Source organism: Palaemon carinicauda, chromosome 40 (genome assembly GCF_036898095.1).
Source record: "Palaemon carinicauda isolate YSFRI2023 chromosome 40, ASM3689809v2, whole genome shotgun sequence".
Taxonomy (NCBI): domain Eukaryota; kingdom Metazoa; phylum Arthropoda; class Malacostraca; order Decapoda; family Palaemonidae; genus Palaemon; species Palaemon carinicauda.
This window is the reverse complement of record NC_090764.1, coordinates 18,787,188-18,810,514: the sequence shown is the minus strand read 5'-3', so window position 1 is coordinate 18,810,514 and position 23,327 is coordinate 18,787,188. Positions and strand designations below refer to the sequence as shown.

The 23,327-nt window shown below is 37.1% G+C and overlaps 2 protein-coding genes across 2 annotated transcripts in view; both read right to left on the bottom strand.

Moving 5' to 3' along the window:
• Positions 1-3,010, bottom strand: part of Tfb4 (transcription factor B4) — a 39,930-nt gene extending 36,920 nt beyond the window's left edge. The window contains exons 1-2 of the mRNA XM_068363397.1: positions 2,888-3,010; positions 218-427 (exon numbers count right to left, since the gene is read on the bottom strand). Of these exons, the coding sequence (XP_068219498.1) occupies positions 218-427; positions 2,888-2,977 (300 nt within the window). The 5' untranslated portion in view covers positions 2,978-3,010. The remainder of the gene's footprint in view (positions 1-217; positions 428-2,887) is intronic.
• Positions 3,011-9,364: 6,354 nt separating this feature from the next.
• LOC137631573 (uncharacterized) overlaps positions 9,365-23,327 on the bottom strand; it is a 43,027-nt gene continuing 29,064 nt past the window's right edge. Inside the window, exons 12-15 of the mRNA XM_068363395.1 lie at positions 22,395-22,456; positions 21,229-21,339; positions 12,659-12,746; positions 9,365-11,660 (exon numbers count right to left, since the gene is read on the bottom strand). Coding sequence (XP_068219496.1) covers positions 12,678-12,746; positions 21,229-21,339; positions 22,395-22,456 — 242 coding nt within the window. The 3' untranslated portion in view covers positions 9,365-11,660; positions 12,659-12,677. The remainder of the gene's footprint in view (positions 11,661-12,658; positions 12,747-21,228; positions 21,340-22,394; positions 22,457-23,327) is intronic.

The following is a 23,327-nucleotide window of genomic DNA, read 5'->3' as shown; positions in this document are numbered from 1 at the left end:
GAGAGGTGTGAGTGAGCGGGGTAGCCAGTCTACCCCACCCCCCACCCGCTAACTAGCGGATGGGGTAGTTATCCCTCACTAAAATTATCATGGCTCGTCTTTCAGCTGCGCCGAAAGTAATACCCTATTATAAATAGCGAAGGTTTGTACATGTGTCGGAACAAAAATTCTTTCTAATCTTATTACTAATTTATGCAGAAGAAATTAAAACACTAACTTTCTCTCCCGTTGACTGAGGATATAAAAAACGCGTCTCGAGGTGATTGGCAGCAATGATAGCAACTCTGTTCATACGACTGAATGCCAGATGTATATTAGCAAACGAAATAACTGCATTGAAGTAATTATGAACAAAAGCAAGCTGCTCTGCTATCTGAGGATGTACATCAAGTACAATAACAAGAAGACATTCCTCGCTATTCATTTTCTGAAATAGAAATTTACTCATTAATATTGTATATATCTCTGCAATGTGTAAAAGAATATAAATCACAACACATATACTGTTAATCTTCACATAAACATGAAACAAAACTAAAAGATATGACAAGGGGTAATTAGTTTCTATTTGCTGTTTAACCCTTTTACCCCCAAAGTACGTACTAGTACGTTTCACAAAACACATCCCTTTACCCCCATGGACGTGCCGGTACGTCCTTGCAAAATAATGCTATAAAATTTTTTTTTTCATATTTTTGATAATTTTTTGAGAAAATTCAGGCATTTTCCAAGAAAATGAGACCAACCTGACCTCTCTATGACAAAAATTAAGGCTGTTAGAGCAATTAAAAAAAAATATACTGCAAAATGTGCTGGGAAAACAAATAGCCCCCTGGGGGTTAAGGGTTGGAAATTTCCAAATAGCTTGGGGGTAAAAGGGTTAACCAATTATCTCAAATATTTTGGCCAACTTCCAACTATTCATATGCAAGCAAATGTCAATTTAGCAATATTTTCTCATTACCAAACCTCATAACTTTCAAAATATAGCCAACTGAAGTGTACTTTGATTGCTTAATAATATTCTAAAAGAAATATAAAGCAAAGTCTTTAAAATTTTACTACAAGGCCTTTCCTTATTTAACAATAGCCGTAATTGTCAGCGAAGTACCGAGCTTAAATCCAAATTTTACTATAGCGGTCTTAGAGTACATGTAAGAGCTGATGGTCAATCAAGATTGAAACTGATGACAAATAAACTATTACTTTTCTCAATTGGTTAGGATGTGAGATATTCATGATTTATGCGACTTTCGAACTGGTATACAGTACAGTAATACACTATCATGAGTTTCCTATTAGTGTCCACCATAATCATAATACTGTATATAGAGGAAGAGGAATGGAGAAAAATCAATACTTAGTTTGTGATATATATAATGGACAGAAATATATTAAAAATGAGATGAACTTTATGAAAACATTTCACGTCCTGTAATTGGCAAAAAATTCACATATTTCCAAGATATTTTTTACTTTCACATGAGTAATAATAGCTATATAGTATACTGAACGGAGGGCATATTCATCATAATTAACTGCCAACATAGATTAAATTACTCAAAATTTTTTAATAGATTGTATTTCCCTCTAGGAAAAGTCTTTCTGTGATTGTAGTGAAGGTGAAGCTGAAAAGGGAAGGGTAGGGAAAAATGGCTGTTGGAGAACAACACCCAGGGACTTGTGCAAAAATATTTGTTAACTCGTACTTGATAGAAAAAACTAGGTAATAATTAAGTCATACAAGATAAAAAAGTTGGCACAAAGGAGTAAACTTATAGTTACGGACAGAACAACATTTTGAACAGGAAAATAGTTTTTCCTGTAGTAAACAAAGTGCTTTCACTGTACTTAACCTTCATTTCAACAGCAAATGAACCGAAAACCCATTAGACCATCTAAGAAATGGGATATTTTATAAGAAATCTAAAGGTTTTTACTCCGTGTGTTCGCTTCACTTGCGTAAAAATAAAAACACCAAGCTCCTACATACTGGCAAGCGGTACATGCTGAGCTGCGCATACTAACCCCATTGATTATCATTTCTTAGATAATTAAGTTTTTATTTGCAGGGAAAATAAGTGTCATTATTTTCGAAGAAAACGGACAATTTTCTAAAGGAAACACCTGTCTTTTGGTACATAAGCTTTTTCTGTCCGTAACTATAGTAAACCTACAAGCGAACACAAGCAAAGCAAGCGCAATGCCAATAACTCACTATCAGTATCCCAAACGTAAACAAACAATGGAGTTAGACTGAGAAAAACTTTACATTTTAATCGACTAGGAGCCTTTGTATATCAGCGGCCAGTTCCTCACGCATTGATTAACTAAAAATGGACCTCAACTAACTTACACTTTCCCCCTAACCTAACCTAACCTAATTCCTTACCTATTTACCCTCGGGGGGGGGGGGGGGGCTAATGCCCCCCTGCGACCCCCCTTACTCTGTCGTATTCTAAGTTAGCCATAATAATACATACAGGTGGCTGCTATCATACATACACCACCAATCGGCCAATATGCAAGTTACTATGCCCCAGTCCCTATTAAACAAAGAAAAAAAAGTAGTTTTTCCCTAGGTTACATTACCCCGTAATACAATACAATAATACCCATATATTAACCTGTTAACCTATTAGCTAATAAAACATAATTTGATGTATGATAAGAAATTCGAAACTATGTGTACGCCATCCACACTATCGCCGAGGAGAAATGTATGGCGTCCAAATTCCACGGTAGGTTTTGCTGTTTATTACTGCCAGAGCACAGGAAATTATCTACCAATAAATATGACCACCTAAATAAGAGAGCCCTTAATACGCCACTTAATTGTTCTATAGTAAGTCAACAATATAAATTACTAAAATACAGAATAACATACCAGGACAACAAAATTACACAACAACTTGCAATAAGTATTCGAAAACTTCCACTGTAAATAGTGTAGTAGTAGTAATGTAATAAAAAACATTTGTTACGGCTCCTGACCTGCTTTGCTTTTAAGTCAAGTGTTTGGGATTTTATCAGTATTAATATTTTATTTTCACTATTCACCAGTTTGTTTCCTTCATTAGTGTATTTATCGATGACATATGAAAATCAGAATGTTTTCAAAACCAATGATAAGATTAGCAATCTATTTCATGTTGATTACTCAATTAACTTATTAGGTTTGGTTTCCTTGGAATACAATTTATTACATGTTTTGTTCAACATTCTAGCCATGATCAGGTCATACTGGTCTTACTGCAAAATGGCACTGAAAACAGTACTTTGCTTCAGCAATAAATACCAACCCTATACAGTATGTTTAACTTTACTCATACATTCTATTGATACATACATACATACATAAGTGTGTGTATGTATGTATGTATGTATGTATATATATATATATATATATATATATATATATATATATATATATATATATATATATATATATATATATATATATATAGGCCTATATATATATATATATATATATATATATATATATATATATATATATATATATATATATATATATATATATATATATTAATCATCACCATCATCAGTTGTTGATAAACCACTGCAGGACAGACTCATAGACTCATATGTCCTTCCACACAAGTCTGCTTATGATCTTTAAATGCCATTGTTTTGCAAATTTTCTTAGCTCGTCAATCCATTACTTTTTCTTCCTTCCCCTGCTTATCTTGCAATCTCTAGGGACCCATTATGATTTTTCCAACATTAAACCTATAGTAAAAAAAATAAATAAATAAATAAAAAAAAAACAATAGTAGTCACTCATTACTTTCTCTTCCTTCCCCTGCTTATCTTGCAATCTCTAGGGACCCATTATGATTTTTCCAACATTAAACCTATAGTAAAAAAAAATAAATAAATAAATAAAAAAAAAAACAATAGTAGTCACTCAATTCTACCGACATCTTTAAATGACTGCATTGCAAAGAAATTCTCTCTAGCTTTCATTACTTTTAGCACTGTGTATACATATATATGTAAGCAATTAGCCTGTGACTAAGGTTTTCACATTATCCAACCAATTTTAGGCTTACCTTTCCTCATAACATCTAGTAATTCTTAATTATCCTGTTTTTTTGCAAACCTGTATACTGATATTCCTCCATGACCAGACCATCTCAAACTGCAATGCAATATTGCTACACAAACATTTTCACCATTTCTTCAAGGAATCTAATTCATTTCAACCTGTTTATTCTTCTAACACCACATACTACAATACCTATCTCAATACCTTTAACTTTTCCCAGAGATCAAATTCGATTCACTCAGGAAAGCCACTGGACGATTGATTTGTTCAAAACATGTTTCACCATAAGAAAAAAAAACAAATGTAATTAATATGCTGGAAAAAAGTACTCTTAATAGAGAATTCTTCCAGGATTCCACTGCTCTCTGACTTTTCAAAGATTTCCTTTCTCAGTGTTATAGAGGTTCTGTAACTTTTCCTTTTGAGATACCAGTTACTCAAAAACACCAAATTAAAAAAAAAATTATCAGGAATCTTGTGATAATTTCATTACTCAAATTTCCTCCTCATGCAAATAGTTTTCTATGCTTCCACTAGCATCTGCAATTTCTCTTTCAAATCCACATATTTCTGTAGGTTCCTTCATTTGCTAAAACTAGTTTATTCATTTCCTAATAACTAACATCACCAGTGCTGAATCATTAGAAAGCATTTAACAAACCAGGAGTCCTTTTCATATCCCACAACTTTGCACCTACACATATCTTACTTTCTTTGATTTCTCAATGCACTCATTTCAAAAAGATATTAAACTGCTATGGAAACATTGCATACGCTTTCATTAGAACAACCCTTACACTAAACCATATCTACATACAATATTCCAGTTCATAGTTTGCTCTCTCATAAAAATGTTCGATGTGAGGCCATACGGATTTCAATCAATTCTTATTTTTGATAAAACATTGCTTACCCAAGTGCTGGATCAGCAATCTTTAAAGCCATAGTTTAGGTCATGTATGTGCACCTGTGTACTTTGGGAATCGCCTAGGGTTGTACCCAACCCCCCTTAGACAAGGCGCATCATGGAACAACGAATAGAATTAGTACCAAAATACAAGCTCTTGTATGACAAGACTACAGGGATGTAACAAAGGATGGACAGTCAGCTACTGAGACAAGATATAATAAAGTCTTTAAATAGTTAGCAAGTAATTTGCATGCTTTCATTTATGAGTGATCTAGAGAATATACACAAAATAATCTTATCACAATGTCACCATAAAGACATGTACTTGAGCTATATTTAATGTGAAACAACTATCACTCACTATTAATAAAGGACCATATACGGAAAAATGCCTTCCTCAGATGTGAAATATTCTTTGAATTTGTTGTGGAAATCATAAGCCTCAAGGTAGCATTACTTGCTGCATATCTAATCCTGTGTGAAATCACCAATAACTATTGTGAGCTAGTATTAACCTGCCAAGCTTCACCTCCAATAACTTCTGTATTAAACAATATTGAAATAGCTTCCACACTGACTATATATTCAATTAGAATTTTTATCCAGTCCATACACAAAATGAAAAATGCAGTGTTTGTCATATTACAAACACTGCATTTTTCATTTCTTCTCAAATTTCCCTCATAACTATTTCTTGACGAACTCCAGATTCATAAACCATACACCTTACCTAAAACTAAATTTCCTTTGCTACCCTTTACCACATCTTAACTCAACTAATTCTACCATACCAAGTGCATTATTAACAAAGAAAACTCTAGTCTAAAAATTTTGGTGAGCATCTATTCTGATGGAACTGGAACTGAAACCAGAGAGAAAAATATATAGTGTATATTCATTTAAAATCAAGAGATTTTTGCACTTTTTCCAAAGTGCAAAAGTTCTTGACTTTAAATATGCAATGAAATATGATTGTACACTTTAATGCTCAATACAAAGTAATAGTATGCCCTTTAATTTCTATATTTCATCTAATCACCTTTACCAATATACCATTGAACAATTATTCTTCTCACACATTCCCTCAGGACCTTTCCATGTTTTTAAAAACCTTAACTAGTCTCAATCACGTTATAAACTACTTTATTACCTTGCACTAGGAATTAAAATGAAGACGGCCACTACCATGGATTTAAATTACAGTATTACATCTCTAATATGAATATAAATAAGTCAAATTTGCTTACCTTTTCCCTAGAAGCTCAAAAATTAAATCCTCATGATGACCTGATAGATGCGAAGTGGAGATACACATTATGGGTTGACTACAGCCAGTAACACCGTCATTATTTTTTAGGCCTCACCTGTTTAGTACTCGCATATCATTTTGAATTAAGAATAAAAATTACTAAAAGCTTTGTAAATCTTTCTGGTGTAAACCAATTAATATTAAACTCTGACAATGCATTAAATGTTATACAGTACTAGGAGAATTCTATGCCAATGCTAGCTGGTGTACCTGGGAAGAGCTGGTGTTGAAAAATTAATGGAAATAAACAGTGTACCAAATGTGCATCAGTATTTGTCTGCATAACTACATGTTTTCATGGTAAACTAAGAATGACAATGAAACCATCAATGATCCAGTCATTCATACCAGGTACAGCTTATTTGGGCCCATGTTATATTTTGGGCACCGGTAACAGTTTGGCTTAATATGCAAATGTTTAACGAGCTCAAACAATAGGGATAAACCCCAGTATGTGAACTAACACTGTCAAAACAATAAAATTATACTCATTAAAAATTATTCATTCAAGTACGATGAACTGGAGAATATTAAAGCAGTTCAGTAACAATAAAATAGCCTACAAAGACCTTAATTGAGGAACAGGTAATGGATTATAACTATGGTAAGTTTTAAGAGGCCAAGAGGTAATTGATAATCCCTCATACTATTGTGTAATGGCCATAGTACAGTAGAATTTGGTATGTTAGCAGAAGAAAATGATGTCTTCTTCACTTGGTAGAATACTAGCAGGCAATATCTGTCTGCTTCCGAGTGGTTTTGGAGTGTTAGCAGCGGAAAAAGAGAGTTTTTATGAGAGTTCATACTCAATTCCCTTGCAGGAAAAAGGAAGTGCTCAGTCAGTATTAGCAAATTCCAAATCAGTAAACCCTATGTGATCTTTATTTTATCCACTTCACATATCCGTTTTGGATTAATTTCTTACCTTAAACTGAAATTGGTACAGACAATAGTGATATAAGAGCGAGTCCTCATGATTGGGTACTGCTCGTCAGGCAAACAACGTTATCAAACCATGGTGATGATGTCAAAAGTGCAATAGCCAAAGGCATGGGTCTGGCAACAGTGCTACCCAATCTAACTTAGGCCCACAATGACTATTCATGCAGCAGTAAACATGTGTACAAACAGGCGACCACACTATCAGTCAGATATACTGACTGGTGAAGCAATCATTCGTTTGAAAGAATTGACTCTTTCTGCTTAGCTGATCTCCTAAGACATTCAATTTTCCAGGAATATATAAGGAAAGGTTTACTCCTCAATATCTGTTCAAGTTTACGGCACTTCTGTTCTCTGGATCACTTGGGGGTGACCTTGTACCACCTTGGTTCTGGATGTAAGCTAATGTTATTATGTTCTGTAAAAACACAATCACAGTCTTCCCACCCACACAAGTTTCCTATTCCTGAAGAGTTTTGAATATTGCTATAAGCTCTTTGCAATTGATATGTAGGGTTGGCAAATGTAAATGATCTAGAGTTCCTCCCAAACCCCATGGTGAATTTGTAAGTTAGCCAAGGAACCAGCCACCTTTTGAGATACTACCGCTAGTGTCATTGGGTCCTTTGACTGACCAAATATCACATTGGATCCCTCTCTTATTACAGCTTATTCATCCTTTGCCTACATATACACAGAATAGTCTGGCCTATTCTTTAAACATTCTCCTCTTTCCTCATACATTTGACAACAATTAGATAACCAAAAATTTCTTCTTCACTCAAGGGGTTAACTACTGCACTATAATTGTTCAGTGGCTACTTTCCTCTCCATAAGGGTAGATGAGATTCTTTAGCTATAGTAAGTAGCTCTTCTAGAAGAAGGACACTCCAAAATCAAACCATTGTTCTCTAGACTTAGGTAGTGCCATAGCCTCTGTACCATGGTCTTCAACTGTCCAGGGGTAGAGTTCTATTGCTTGAGGGCACAGTATATTTGCTTTCTTATTTTCTTTCCTCAATGGGCTATTTTCCCTGTTGGAGCCTTTATAGAACTTATAGCACCCTGGTTTTCCTACTAGGGTTGTAGCTTAGCTAGTAATAATAATAATAATAATAATAATAATAATAATAATAATAATAATAATGGAGCCGCAGAAAACTTAGTAACCAAACTCTCATGATGCAGCATTAGAAAACAACCCGAACAGCACCAGGAACCAAATTGGCAGAGGTTAACATTAGAAGAGGAATCTTGCAAGGAGATCTACTACCATCACCAGTGCTATTCATAGTTACCTTGATAACAAGGGCAATGACCCTATGAAAAGCTAGGAATTGCTATCAACAAGGAAGACAGGGCAGTCATTAGTTACCTTATGTTTAGTATGACATCAAGATTTATAAGAAAGATGCTAAGAGCTTGGATTCCCTGTATAGAGGTCAGATCAAAACTTAAAATGTATGCATTAAGCTCAGCAGTGACTATAGTCTGTCCAGAGTGAGGCAACCAAACTTTCAGATGAAAGAAACATTAACATACGTACCTATTAATCCTGGGTGTTGATACAGTAATATCAAATATCAAGAAAGGGATGTACACGTCAGAAGAGAATATTTTTCCAGGATTGCAGAAAAGCCCAATGGTGTAAAAACTTAGAAAAAATACATGAGCTTTGCTAATAATGAGATAAAGTAGGGGAATCATAGATTGAACAGATATATCATTGAACATGGACTAAAAAACAATATATAGTACTGTAAGTTATGATAATAGAAAAAAAAAAATATACACCTGATGGCAAGTATAGCAAGGCCTTACTTATTAACAGGAAAAGGAGAGGAGGATTGCGAAGATTAGTTAATAACAGTGTAGAACAAAAAACTCTTCCCTATATAAGAACGTAATAAATACATCATAAGGAATGGACATGAAGATAAAGGAAAGAGAAACAATTGATAGGCCAGTGCCAAAGGCAACCTTGGAATATAGCTGCTGACCAAGCATTGTGTACATGAAATGTATAAAATCAGATAGTATAAAAATTGATTTCTCAGTATTTGTCCTAATGATCTAAAAAATATAGTTACAGTATTGGAAAATAAAATTTAGTCCAGGTTAAAAATACATCCCGATTGCTTAAAGTTTAATCACCTGTTTTTAAAAAAAGGCTTTTTGACAAGGTCCATTTACTCATATATAATAGCCAAGTGCTAAGAACCTCAGGAAAATAAAATCTTACTTCATAAAAAAATTATTATATCATTACAAACCTAGAGAAGTAAAATTCATAACACCTCACATATAGTGTATCCAAACATTAAAAAGGACATTCTTCAATTAGAATTATTCATTTCAACTCATATTTCACTCAAAAGGGCTCCAATGCCCCACAGTTACTATGTTACATCTCCAAATCATTTGAATAAAATGCCAACCACAGTAATAAAAACATCATCAATCCAAACTTGGAATGTTCTAATGAAAATATTGAATATAACCTATTAAGTGGCTCTTTTTCAAACCTCCCAAAAAGTTTAGTTACAAACTAATGAAAAATACAGTAAGTCATAGTTCATATAAGAAAAACATAGTACAGTAAGCTTTTTTAATTTAGAGAACTTTCTTAAACACAATATTTTGCTAAGCAATCTAAAAATACAGTGAACCAGCTCAATTTAGAAATATTGCACAACTACATTTCATTAAACAGCTAAAACCAAACACTTAGAATCTTGAAGTTAAAGAAAGAGAAGAGTAAATAACCTTATAAGGGCAATTTTTTCTGGCTATTTGTTTTACAGATTTTTCATATTCACTGCATTTAGTCATCTACAATTTTGGGTCCAGTTCACAATATCAAAGGAAAATACCCAAGCATGATGAACTTTGGTATTATTATAATAATAAGGCAAGAGAAAAACTCTCAGTGATAACTTATAACTACAAGTTTTCTACTCAAGAATGATTATTATATTAAATATCATTAGATTATGATGCTGAATATTCATCTGAAGAGATATATTCACGATAGAATACAGTAATAGGTTACAAAAAAATATACAATACATAGCCAGCAATAATTACTAAGATTACCAGTGAATCTGATGAATAAATCCTTTTGAATCCTTTCAAATGTACTGACGCATTACCTTTCAATCATTCCCGCTTATGTTAACATAAAACTATCAATCTTAAAACAAAGTATTTCTTGATAAACTGTGTTTTCAGTAATCTTTTAGAGGTCATAGTAGTTTACTGTAGTATCAAGAACCAACATATGGGAATCAAACATCTCATGAACTATAGTCAATTCTTTTTAGAGAGGCAGATTTACACAGACTCGCAGGGGTACCCTTTTAGTTCGGAAAAGTTTCCTGATCGCTGACTGGTTGGACAAGATAATTCTAACCCATCAGAAAGAAGGAAACTTTTCTGAGCTAAAAGGGCAATGCTGAGAGTCAATGCAAATGTGCCTCAATAAAAAAAATTGAGTATAGTGAAAAGCTCAATAAGAAAAAAAAACTTTTACCACACACAGTAGTGTAAGAAATTTTCTTAAAACATGGTTCAAATAGTTTATTTCCTAAATATTACACATGAAGTTCACCTTCTTAAAAATCAAATACAACACATTTATGAAAAACTCACTTGAACATGACTAAGTTTTAATATGATTTTTTTTCTTTCCTTGATTAATTAAAAGACCTTTTCAACTAAGCAAAAATAAAAAAATAGCCAAAGATATTCCAAATAATTTCCCCAAGACTACTTGCAATTTTGTAACTTACACATTCTCTTTCTTGTGCAAAGTAACACCACGCCCTATCACATGTAAGTCCTCTAAAACAAACAGAGCTGGAAAAAAATAGATGTCCTCAATACCACACAATCAGTAAAAACAACAAGAATATGCAAAACTACTCCTAAAGAACTTAGCCCTACGTACAAAGGATGTTTCCTTCAAATAATCTGAAATAACAGTAATAAGAGGAAACAAATTCATAATAGCACTCCATTTGATTTTACAAAATCTTCTACTGTTTTACATGCCCATTTAGGAATCCATTGCACAAAACTACTTACAATTCAAGCACTAGACTTTAATATGCAAAATAAACTTTGACGACTTTACCTGGATACAGGTAAAAAGGGTTTCTCAAAATATGATCATAACAAAACTAACAAATGTCATTTTATGATGAGTTATTTTTTTTCTTAACTTGCACAAATTTCCTGATCAACTAATTTCTACTCACAGACAAACATAGGAAACAACTAAAGTACAACATCAAGTACCAAAACAATAAACATCTAAAATGTTTAAACTTCACATGGTATGCAATACATATTAAATATGCAAATCATTTTAAATATTACTTCAATTTCTCATCCTTTCTGCATATTCAAAGATGAGGACACTGAGGAACCTAGAAAAAGAGGAAAAATAATTCAAGATACTGCTATAGTAGCTTCAACATTTATATACATTCCAATCTCATAAATGTATAATCAATCTTGCTTATCACTCATTTTGAATATGTTAGAATTGTCATGTTACTTGTAGAATTCCAGGAAATTAGAAATTAGGAGATATGAAATAATCTGAGTAAAGTAAAATCTTTTTATGTCTTACATATAATACTGTTTAGTGCTTAGCCTTCCGAGGATCTGATGACACACTTTGGCGTCATCCGTTCATGTAACCATAAGTACTTTATAGAAACTAAAGCAATTTTCAGTTTCTTTCTACAGTTTATCTAGTCTTTGTTATGCTGCGGAATGTCACCGTACGTAGGTTGTCGCACGACGTCATTGCTTACTGGCCAAAAGTCATGAGCCTGACAGCAATTTTGTTATGGCTAAGATCACCAGAAGGTTAAGTTATTCTATCATGTAAATTGAATCTTTTTTTCTATGTGGTTGATGATAACTGCATGAAAAAGTTAACATATACTATTGCTAGAGGGTGGGTCATATCCTGAGGAAAATATAGATCTTGGGAGCTTGAACTGTATCAAGAATTTTTTACTTTTCATCAGTTCCTTTTGGTTTCTTCCTAACTGGCTCTTCAACCCTTTGAGAAGTGCCTTACACTAATTCTCACTTTTAAAATATTCCTTGAGAAAACTAAGTGGGGGTATAGAATAAGATTCTACAGTCTTGAACTGATCTAATAATCCTAAATAAAAGCTATCTATCAACTACTCGCACATAAAATCAGAATACAAACATTGGAGATGAGATGAATTGTGGAGTGGTCATGATGACTAAACTAAATGCTCTTTCCTGGCAAATTTTGTGGTTGCCTCATTAATAACAGATTCCATTTTGAATATGCATCTTCCTATGCAAACAAAAAATATACAAAAGTAAATACAGTAGTTTTAAAATCTGCAATAAAAACAAAACGTTCACCGATACTTACGTGGATGAGAAACACACGACTAAACTTCCTCTGACATACTTCTACTTGGACCAGAATCGCTATACCAAATGTCATCAGAAAAGTTTGCCTAAAGGCAATAAAAGAATTTTCTTGTGTAAGGTGACTACTTTTATATAATAAAATGTTATACTAAAATACAAAAGAAAAGGATTTTTAAAGACTGTCAACAAACTCTATAGGAAAGTATCAATTTTAGGATGATTTAATTTTTTTTTCATACAAACCCATTGATCATATGGAGTCAAATTTGTGGATGTAAAGGTCCCTGGAAGAACAATTTTGATGTCTTAAAAACTGAAGAAGTATTAGAGTTAAGAACAACCATCCACAAATGCACGTATGAACTTACTATATTGCGTAAGTACAAATTAGATCCAAACTGAATAATGAAATGGGTCTGTAAGAAAAAGATGTTTTACATAAATCATAGATACAAAATAATATTATCAAATATAACTGGAATTTCCCTTTGGGTGGGAGGTTGAAGGCTGAAAAGTTCAACCCTTTGCAAATGCTCACTATATTAGATTCATTAATTAAGCTGTAGCCTGTGTAGCCATTTAGGAAATGCAAATGGAAAATCCAGCAGTTACACTTTTACAGTAAAATTTTAAGGAGGTAGGACAGCAAGGATGGAGAGAGGAAATGGAGATAAAGTCAGGGGACATACAGCAAGTGCAGTTAGGGCATAAAGCAAAATGAAAAGCCGTCCAGAATGCATTCCGTGTAACTTACGAAGTGACATGACAGATCTATTCACCTGTTAGAGTTAACCGTTAAGACTTATAATAGCTTTACATCAATAAAGACTGTCACTATGGGAATTAATATATAAAAGCCAATGGCATGGCAACCTATAATTTTTACCAAGACCAGGCCAAAGGTAAATCTATAAAACAATTCATCAAGAAAAAGTGAGGCTTAACCCTTTTACCCACAAAGGACGTACTAGTACGTTTCACAAAACTCATCCCTTTACCCCCATGGACGTACAGTACCAGTACGTCCTTGCAAAAAACTGCTTTTTAAAATTTTTTTGCATATTTTTGATAATTTTTTGAGAAACTTCAGGCATCTTCCAAGAGAATGAGATGACCTGACCTCTCTAAGACAAAAATTAAGGCTGTTAGAGCAATTTAAAAAAAATATACTTCAAAATGTGCTTGAAAAAAAATAACCCCTGGGGGTTAAGGGTTGGAAATTTCCAAATAGCTTGGGGGTAAAAGGGTTAATATAAATAGCAGGCTGAATGTGGTTTTATAAATTACAGAATATGGTAAATACAAGAGAAAAAAAAATCAACTCAATTTTAAAATTAACAGAATGAGTGTTGGGTTCAATGAACTGACATCACTAAATTTTACTATCGCCACATTTTTATGAAACCTAACAGAACACACTGGAACACCTTGTTCGTTAATCCTCTGTTTCCAGCTTACTAGACTGCCTCAAACCTCCATATACATAATTATATCTACAGTAAAATGGTATTTTCATTATAAAATAAATTTTTTAACATACTTACCCGGTAGTTATACATATAGCTTACGTCTCTGACATCACGGCAGAAAATTCAAAACTCGCGCCAATCGCCAATCGGATATCCAGGTGTACCACCCCTGCACCCTAGCGAAGTACCTGGGAACCATTCCAGGAACCCTCATATATTCCATGCCTCTAGTCTCTTAGAGGGGAGGAGGGTGGGAGTTGAATTACAGTATATATAACTACCGGGTAAGTATGTTCAAAAATTTATTTTATAAAGAAAATACCATTTTTAAACATAAGACTTACCTGGTAGTTATATATATAGCTGATTAACACCTTTGGTGGAGGGTTAGAGACAGCTATTATATCTGAAATTCTGCTTAAGAGTTAATTAAAACAAACTTGAGGGTTCGTACCTGATAAGGAAGCTAACTTCAATGATACTCTGCCTCATTATGTCTGCTAACCTTATGAGATTCAGCGGTCCTCCCAGGGGCTGAAGATCTCGTAGGGACTTTCAAACCGGTGTAAATACCTCATTATGACAGAACCTCCTCCAATAACCCGTTCCGGGTGCTCTCAAGGAACAAATTTGACCACCTGACAAAATCAATGATTGTGGAAGACTGACACAATCTCCACAAACAACCATAAAAAACAATTAAAAGTACCAAGAGAAGAAAAGGTTATTAGGATTATGGGAACATAGTGGTGGATCCTTTGCCCACTATTGCACTCGGTGCTACGAATGGACCCAGAGTGTAACAGTTCTCGTAAAGAGTCTGAACACCTTTCAAATAATATGATGCGACCACAGATTTGCTCCTCCGGAAGGTTGTGTCCATTATGCTTTGACGTGATCTGTTCTGTTTGAATGCCGCCGACGTTGCGACTGCTCTGACTTCAAGAGTCTTGACCTTTAAAAGACCAAGGCCTGATTCATTACAATGAATATGTGCCTCCTTAATTAAAAGCCTGATAAAATATGACAAGGCATTTTTTGACATCTGTAATGAGGGCTTTCTGACCGAGCATCATAAAGCTTCAGAATTGCCTCATACATCTTTCGTCCTATCCAAGTAGCATCTCAGAGCTCTTACTGGGCATAAGACTCTTTCCAACTCTTCTCCAACCAAATCCGTAAGATTTGGAATCTCGAACGCTTTGGGCCAAGGTTGAGAAGGGCATTCGTTTTTGGCAAGAAAGCCTAATTGTAAGGCACAGACAGCTTTACCATCACGAAATCCAATGTTTTTGCTAAATGCATGTATTTCACTCACTCTTTTGGCTGTCGCAAGACTAACCAAAAATAAAGTCTTCATAGTCAGGTCTTTCATAGAGGTTGAACCTAGTGGCTCAAACCTGTCACTCATAAGATACTTCAAAACAACATCCAAATTCCAGGCTGGAGAATCTTGGTTTCGTTGTTTTGTAGTCTTGAAAGACTTAAGAAGATCTTGCAGATCCTTATTGTTAGACAGGTCAAGGTTTCTATGTCTGAACACAGTTGCTAACATGCTCCTATACCCTTTACTAGTATAGGAGGAGAAATTGCACTTCCTTCGAAGGTGGAGCAGGAAGTCCGCAATTTGAGCTACAGAGGTACTGGATGAGGAAAGAGTTGTCTCTACACCACTCTCTAAAAACCTCCCACTTGGACTGATAGACTTTGATAGTCGAAGTTCTTGCTCTTGCAATGGCCTGAGCTGCCTCCTTCGAAAAACCTCTAGATCTCGTGAGTCTTTCGATAGTCTGAAGGCAGTCAGCTGAAGAGAGTGGAGATTTTGATGGAATCTTTCCAAGTGGGGTTGTCCGAGTAGATCTACTCTTAATGGAAGTATTCTTGGAGTGTCTACCGCCTATTCCAGTACCTCTGTGAACCATTCTCTTGACGGCCAATAGGGAGCCACTAGGGTCATCCTGGTCCCTTTGGATGTTACAAATTTCTGAACTACAGTACTTTGTACAGGATCTAGTATGGTGGGAAGGCGTACAGATCTAGGTTGGACCAATCCATACGAAACGCGTCTATGTGGACTACTTCTGGATCCGGCAACGGGGAGCAATACGCCTCTAACCTCTTTGTCTTTGAGATTACAAAGAGATCTATGCATGGGCGACCCCAAAGACCCCATAGGCTCTTGTAAACTTGAAGGTTGAGTGTCCACTCTGTCGGTATGATCTGACCTCTTCTGCTGAGGCTGTCTGCCATTACGTTTTTCTCCCCTTAGGTGAACCTTGTTAGAAGTATAACGTTCCTCTCTCTAGCCCACTAAAGGAGATTCTTTGCCGTCTCGTACAGAGATATCGAGTGAGTTCCCCCCTGCTTGGTAATGTACGCCAATGCTGTCGTGTTGTCCGCATTGACCTGAACCACTTTTTTGTTGACTGATTCCTCGAAACTTTTGAGGGCTAATAGAACTGCCAACAATTCCTTGTGGTTTATATGCAAAGACTTTTGGTTCTCTGACCATAGTCCTGAAACTTCCAACTTGTTTAGGGTTGCTCCCCATCCTGTGTCCGAGGCGTCGGAGCATAACACAAGGTCTGGGCTCTTTTGTGATAGGTCGAGACATTCCTGGAACTTGTTCGGTTCTTCCCACCACCGAAGGCAGTCTTTGATGGCGTTCGTAATTGGAATGGACATCGCTTCTAGGTCTTTCTCCTTGTTCCAATGGCTGGTGAGATGGAACTGGAGAGGACGAATGTTCAGACTTCCTAGGGGAACAAATTGTTCCAAGGAGGAGAGGGTTCCTACTAGGCTCATCCACTTCCTTGCTGAACACACATTCTTGCTTAGAAACGACTGGAGTTTCAATCTGGCTTGTTCCATCCTTAAAGAAGACGGAAAAGCTCGAAAAGTCTGACTCTGAATCGTCATTCCCAAATAGAGAATCTCTTGAGATGGAACCAAGAGAGACGTTTCCTTGTTTACAAGGAGACCCAGCTCTTTTGAGAGGTTCAATGTTGTCTAAAGATCCTTCAGGCAGTGATCGTATGAGTGCGCTCTGAGAAGCCGGTCGTCGAGCTACAGAGAGGCTCTTATGCCCCTTGAATGGAGGATCTTTGCCACATTTAGCATGAGCTTCGTAAAGACCTGGGGTGCTGTGCAAAAGCCGAAGCATGGGGCTCTGAATTGGTAGACATCTCCCTTGGAGACGAACCTTGGGTAAGGTCTGAAGGTCGGATGGATCGGGATGTGGAAGCAGGCATCCTGGAGGTCTAAAGAGACCATCCAGTCGCCCCTCCTTACTGCGGCTAGCACTGGTTTCGAAGTCTCCATAGAGAACTTCGTCTTCAAGATGAACTTGTTCAGCGCGCTCAGGTCCAGGACTGGACGCCATCCCCCTGAGTTCTTGGGTACCAGGAACAGTCAGTTGTAAAAACCTGGTGAACAAGTATCCTGTACCTTCTCTATGGCCCCGTTTTTCAACATAGGACACACTTGGGTCGGTAGAGCTTGTCTCCTTGCCTCCTCTCTGTACCTGGGAGAGAGATCCACAGGAACTAAGACCAAAGGAGGACTCCCTTGAAAGGGGATCTTGTAACCCTCCTTCAAGATCTGGATAAACCACTGATCTGCTCCTCTCTTCACCCACACTCGCCAGAAGTTGAGTAGTCTGGCCCCTACTGCCTGAAAGCGAAAGCAGTCAGACCCTGCAACGCCCTGCTCTAAAGCCTCTTCTGTTACTCCTCCTAGCATCAGGTCTGGAACTACCCCTGCTGGAAGATCTCCCTTGAAAGGGCTGCGAAAACTTGGGAAACGTTTCTTCCTTAGGCTTGCGACTGGTAAATGAGGGTGGAAGAGCTTTTCTGGCTGTCTTAGAAACAAGATCCTGAGTAGCTTTTTGAGCCAAGGCTGCCGATATCTCCCCGATTACTTCTTGTGGGAACAACAATGGAGAAAAAGGCGCATACAACAGCTCGGACTTCTGGAAGGGAGTGACCCCCAATGAAAGAAACTAGCATAATTGGTCCCTTTTCTTAAGGATGCCAGCAGAAAACAGAGCTGCTAGTTCGTTGGATCCATACCGCAAAGCCTTGTCCATACAGGACATCAGATGGACTAGGGCAGAGGTATCCCCCTCTTTAAAAGTAGCTACTTTTTTACCCAGAGCTCCAAGAGTCCAGTCTAAGAAGTTAAACACTTCGAAGGCTCTAAATATGCCCTTGAGCAGGTGGTCCATCTCCGAAGTAGACCAGAATATCTTGGTCTTCCTCATGGCCGACCGACGAGGAGAGTCTACGAGGCTTGAGAAATCTTCCTGGGCAGAGGCAGGTATCCTCAAGCTGAGAACTTCTCCTGTCTCGTACCAGATACTAGACCTGGAGGCCAGTCTAGCCGGAGGAAAGGAGAAAGCTGCTTTTCCTAAGGCTTTCTTAGACTGTAACCAGTCACCCATCAATTCAAGAGCTCTCTTAGATGAACGCGATAACACCATCTTGGTAAAGCGAGCTTTCTTAGAGGCCTTCCCAAGAGTAAACTTTGATGGTGGCAAACGGGGAGCCACTGGCACAAAAAAGTCTGAGAACTCCTCCGTAAAAACTTTCATCAGTTTCTTCAAGTCAACAGAATGACGAAAAGAAAAAGAGTCCTCATCATCCGACACTTCATCAAACTCCATAGGAAAAAGCTGGCCTTCTATATCCTTCTCTGGCAACGTTCCTTCGGGAGCAGCAGTGTTAAGAGCAGTTTCCTTCTCCAAAATATCCTGAGTACCGATAGCAATGGAAACAGGATCATTACGAGAAACATCAAGCGGGCGTGATGCTTGCGGCTCAGCTAAACGCTCGCGATCAACTTGATCGGAGTCAAAGAGTTCCTGAACTTGAACTGCATCAATGTCTTCTTGGAAAGAGTGAGTCTCATTATCATAATCCAGACTAACATCCAAAATATGGTAAGGGATAGGGTGTTCCGGCTCATATCCTGAAACGCGCTTGCTGTCATTTCCTGACAAGCGTACGACGCTGCGAACCGCTTGTTGTTCAGCGACTTGTTCATTTGTTTTCCGTTCGGAAACACGACCTGGAGGACGTTCACTAAAATAATTTGATGAGCAAAGAGCATCCTGAAATGTAGGACGTTCGACAGCCTGTTTCGCAAGACGATCTGCAGCCTGTCCCGAAGGATGCTCGGCAGCCTGCTCCGTAGGATGTTAGGGAGCCTGTTTCGAAGGACGTTCGATAGCCTGCTTTGAAGGACGAACGGCAACCTGTTTCTCAGGACGTTCGGCAGCCTATTTCTCAAGCACGTTTGGAAGGACGTTGGGTAACACGTTGCACAGGACGTCCAACATCTTTCTTTGAAGGACGTTTGAGCACACGTTCTGACGGCAGGATCTCCTTGCGCTTGTAAGGGCGTTCGTGTTCTATATAGGGGCTGTCAGCTGCAGACTTAGGAGAACGTTCACGATCACTTCCTAAAGGACATTCATAGAGGCTAGCAGGAAGCTTAGATCCTCGACTATGAGGGTGTTTGAGCACACGTCCTACAGGATGTTTCGAAACTTGTGTAACAGCCTGCTCGCTGTCTCGATCCCGACCAAAACTGTCACGTGTGCTGGTTTGAGGTTTGTCGCTACACTGGTAGTTCTGCATAAACGACGAGAGCCTGTTTTGCATGTCTTGCAGCATAGCAAAATTAGGATCTGAATGTTGTGAAATCAGTGATGAAACCACAACGTTCTCCCCATCGCTCAACGGAACAGAGCGCCTGGAAGGTGAAAACCAGTCTGAAGGCTGTACTGGCACCTGGAATGAAGTTAAGCCTGGTCCTGACTGCATAGGAGGATCCTTGGAAGCGTCCACCGTCCTATAAGGACGTTTAATCGGAGGACTTTCAAACGTCTCTAGTGTATCCCAGTGACTACATCCAGGACGAGAACTAGCAGGACGTCAGTAGGCCTTATTATAAGTCCTCTTAAGAGGTCTGGAAGCAAGCTTCCAGCCTCTTTTAGGCAAGGGGTTATCCAAAGACAATGAGAAACACTTAACCTCACCTTTCCATTGGTGAGGGTGAACGTCCTGGGAAGCGCCCGCAGGTACGTTCGAGGGGACGTCTGCTCGTGTATTTAAGCCTCTCGTCTCCTTTCGCCTTTCGACATTCCTTCTCCCAGGGGTTGGGGAGCTTGGAAGAGGTCTAGGACTAGGAGGACGACAGACGCGAGCAGGCGCACCCTCCACTGCACTTATCTTCACTGCACTTTTATCACTTTCACCTTTCAACTGCCTTACATCGGCCATCAGCTGTGTTCTGTCCGCAGCAAGCGATTCCACTTTAGCGCCCAACGCTTGAATCGCCACTAACATATCTTTGAGTGATGGCTCATTAGCAGTTGCAATAGTGGGATCAGGATCTACCACTACAGGGGAAGGAACAGGATTAATGACATGGGAAGATGAAAAGTCTTTAGAAGAGCGAGAAGAACTCCACCTCAATCTATCCCTTTGAGTTTACGTCTGTACCTATCAAACTCAATCCATTCATGCTCTGATAGTAGAACACACTCATCACAGCAATCTCCTAAATCACACTCTTTACCTCTGCAAGCAACACAGAGAGAATGGTAGTCAAGTGAAGCTTTTGCCATTCGGGTCTTACAACCACTACTCACACATAACCTAAAAGTATTGGGGGGGGGGGGGGGGGGCATTTTGAAAAATTTAAAGAGAAATCAGACAAGCAAAGGTCAAAAATCTTCTAATCCAAATCAAATTAAAGAATATCCAAAGCGAGATAAAAAACAAGCGGGAGTCAACAACCAAAGTTTTGTACTTCACCAAAATAAGATCAATATTGACGAGAGCAGAATTCACATGTCGCCGCTAGCGACGGCAGAGAATATATGAGGGTTCCTGGAATAGTTCCCAGGTACCTCGCTAGGGCGCAGGGGTGGTACACCTGGCTATCCAATTGGCGATTGGCGCGAGTTTTGAATTTTCTACCGTGACGTCGGAGACGTCAGCTATATATATAACTACCGGGTAAGTCTTATGTTTGAAAATAAATACTTCTAAATATTTTCCTTTATTAAAACATCATGTGAGTAACTACTTACCGGTGTGGAACGTAGCAATTGTATTTCTTCCTTAGTCAGACGTCGAGTATGTGGGGTCCTTCCGGCAAACCTCTTTCCTAAATCAGTTAACTCTGAATCTGCAGCAGAAAGCTGTCAAAAACATAGAATTTCTTCAATATATAGCATACTATACTATCATTGACTTCATCATTATCAAATAGAAAAGAAGCTCAACCCTGTAAGTTGGCCCAACAAGACAAAAATATTTCATACTAAAAATACTTCTAACCTCAAAGTTTTCAGAACAAAGAATATATATACAAAATTATCGTTCACTAACATTGGGAATACAAACGTGAAAGCCATTTATCCACAAGAAAAAATAATTCTCTCCCCTATTTTGTCCAAATGATCTAGCCTCATAATAAATTACAAAATTCTCATACCTATCACTTTTTTTATTAAGATACAAACCAAAACAATGTTTCACAAGCTAAAAAGCAAAAACTTCCAATAGATCACGGTTAATAAAGGAGTCTCTCAACTATCACCTCACTTCTCTAGATACATACTAAAGTCTTTCACCAATAACATCAATTATTAAGCTGTATGAACAACTTAAACAATGCTAAGCTGTAACATAGTCTTCTTAAAATATCAGATCACAAAGAGAAACTAAACATATTGTTGTTCTACTGTAGTACCCTTAACAAACAAAGCAATTTCTACATATAGACAACAGAATTACTCATAATTGCAAAAATAAAGAAAACATTCACACTAAACCGAGAAAATTAACTGCACATAAGTCGGATACGGTACATCTTTATCCAATGACAGCTGAAGAAAAATTGACAGGTTTCTGTTTGACGAATGGAAGGTCCTATCTATGGCAGACAAAAACTTGTTACAAACTTTAACAGCTATTTCCAGCTTGCAATGGGAATAATCCAACATATAAAATGAGGGTTTGCATTCCCAAGGCACCTAATAGTATGTTACATACTTTTTAGTGATTGCATCCTGTTTCTTTCATGTAAATCTAAGACTTATGGTAACAAGAAATGGAAAATGCGTACTCATTGCTAGATCATAATTTACAAGCAATTCTTTCAAAAATTAATTTATCTTAATAAAAGCAAAAGAAAGTGTTTATACCCAACCCAGAAAATATAGCAAGCTAAAAATGGATATCGAAAGCTTACCTTCAACTTTTTATCTGACGGCTCATCCTCTGAGTAACGACGATGGGCACGTGTCTTCATAACTGCAAATATCAAACAAAAAGAAGGATATAATTTCGAACAAAATTAATTATTTCAATACTTACATAAAATTCAGTGCTAATAGCTTAGAAGCTATATCTTCATGGTAATATAACTAAAATATGATAATTCTGGTATCTGGTGTTTCTGTGACACCTTCTTCTGGATACATCCGCACATTCTAATATTGGCCACTGCTATAAATATTCATCATCTTTCAAGTTTAAGTAAGAACTTCACACAAAAAAATACACGATAAATTGGAAGGCAAAACATCTTATGAATCACAATGGTATTGAAATAATTATGAATAGTGTTTATCTTAATGATCTCTTTTCGAAAGTTATAATATTGATTACCACATTGACCTGGCTGGAGGGATAGCAGTCCTCATAGAACATAACATTATAAAAAGCAAATCTTCCAATCATAAGCCATACAAAGTAACCTCTTATCAAAATTCCTTAAGGTCTTTATTGTTGAAGACCACAACACAGAACCTAATATAACATGAAATTCCAAATGAATATTGTCTTCCCTGTCCCAAGGATGGTGTATCAACGTGCAAAGGAAGGCTCTATTAAACCTACCACACTGCCCCAAATGGTGAACTGGAGACAATACTAACGGGTACTTTGTTTATGCCAAGCCATCATCTTTTAGATTCTGAGTTATAAAAGTAGAACCTCGCAATAACAGACACGTTTATAATGGATTCTGGATATTGTATGACACACTGATATCATTAATATCTCTAGAGATACAGGCTCTCTTCTTTCCTCAGACTGACATTGATGGCTGGAGGTGCTGCATTGAGTTCGAGAGCACCTGAACTCTGTCTCTCTTATGCACATCGAGTCCGTATTTTGCACA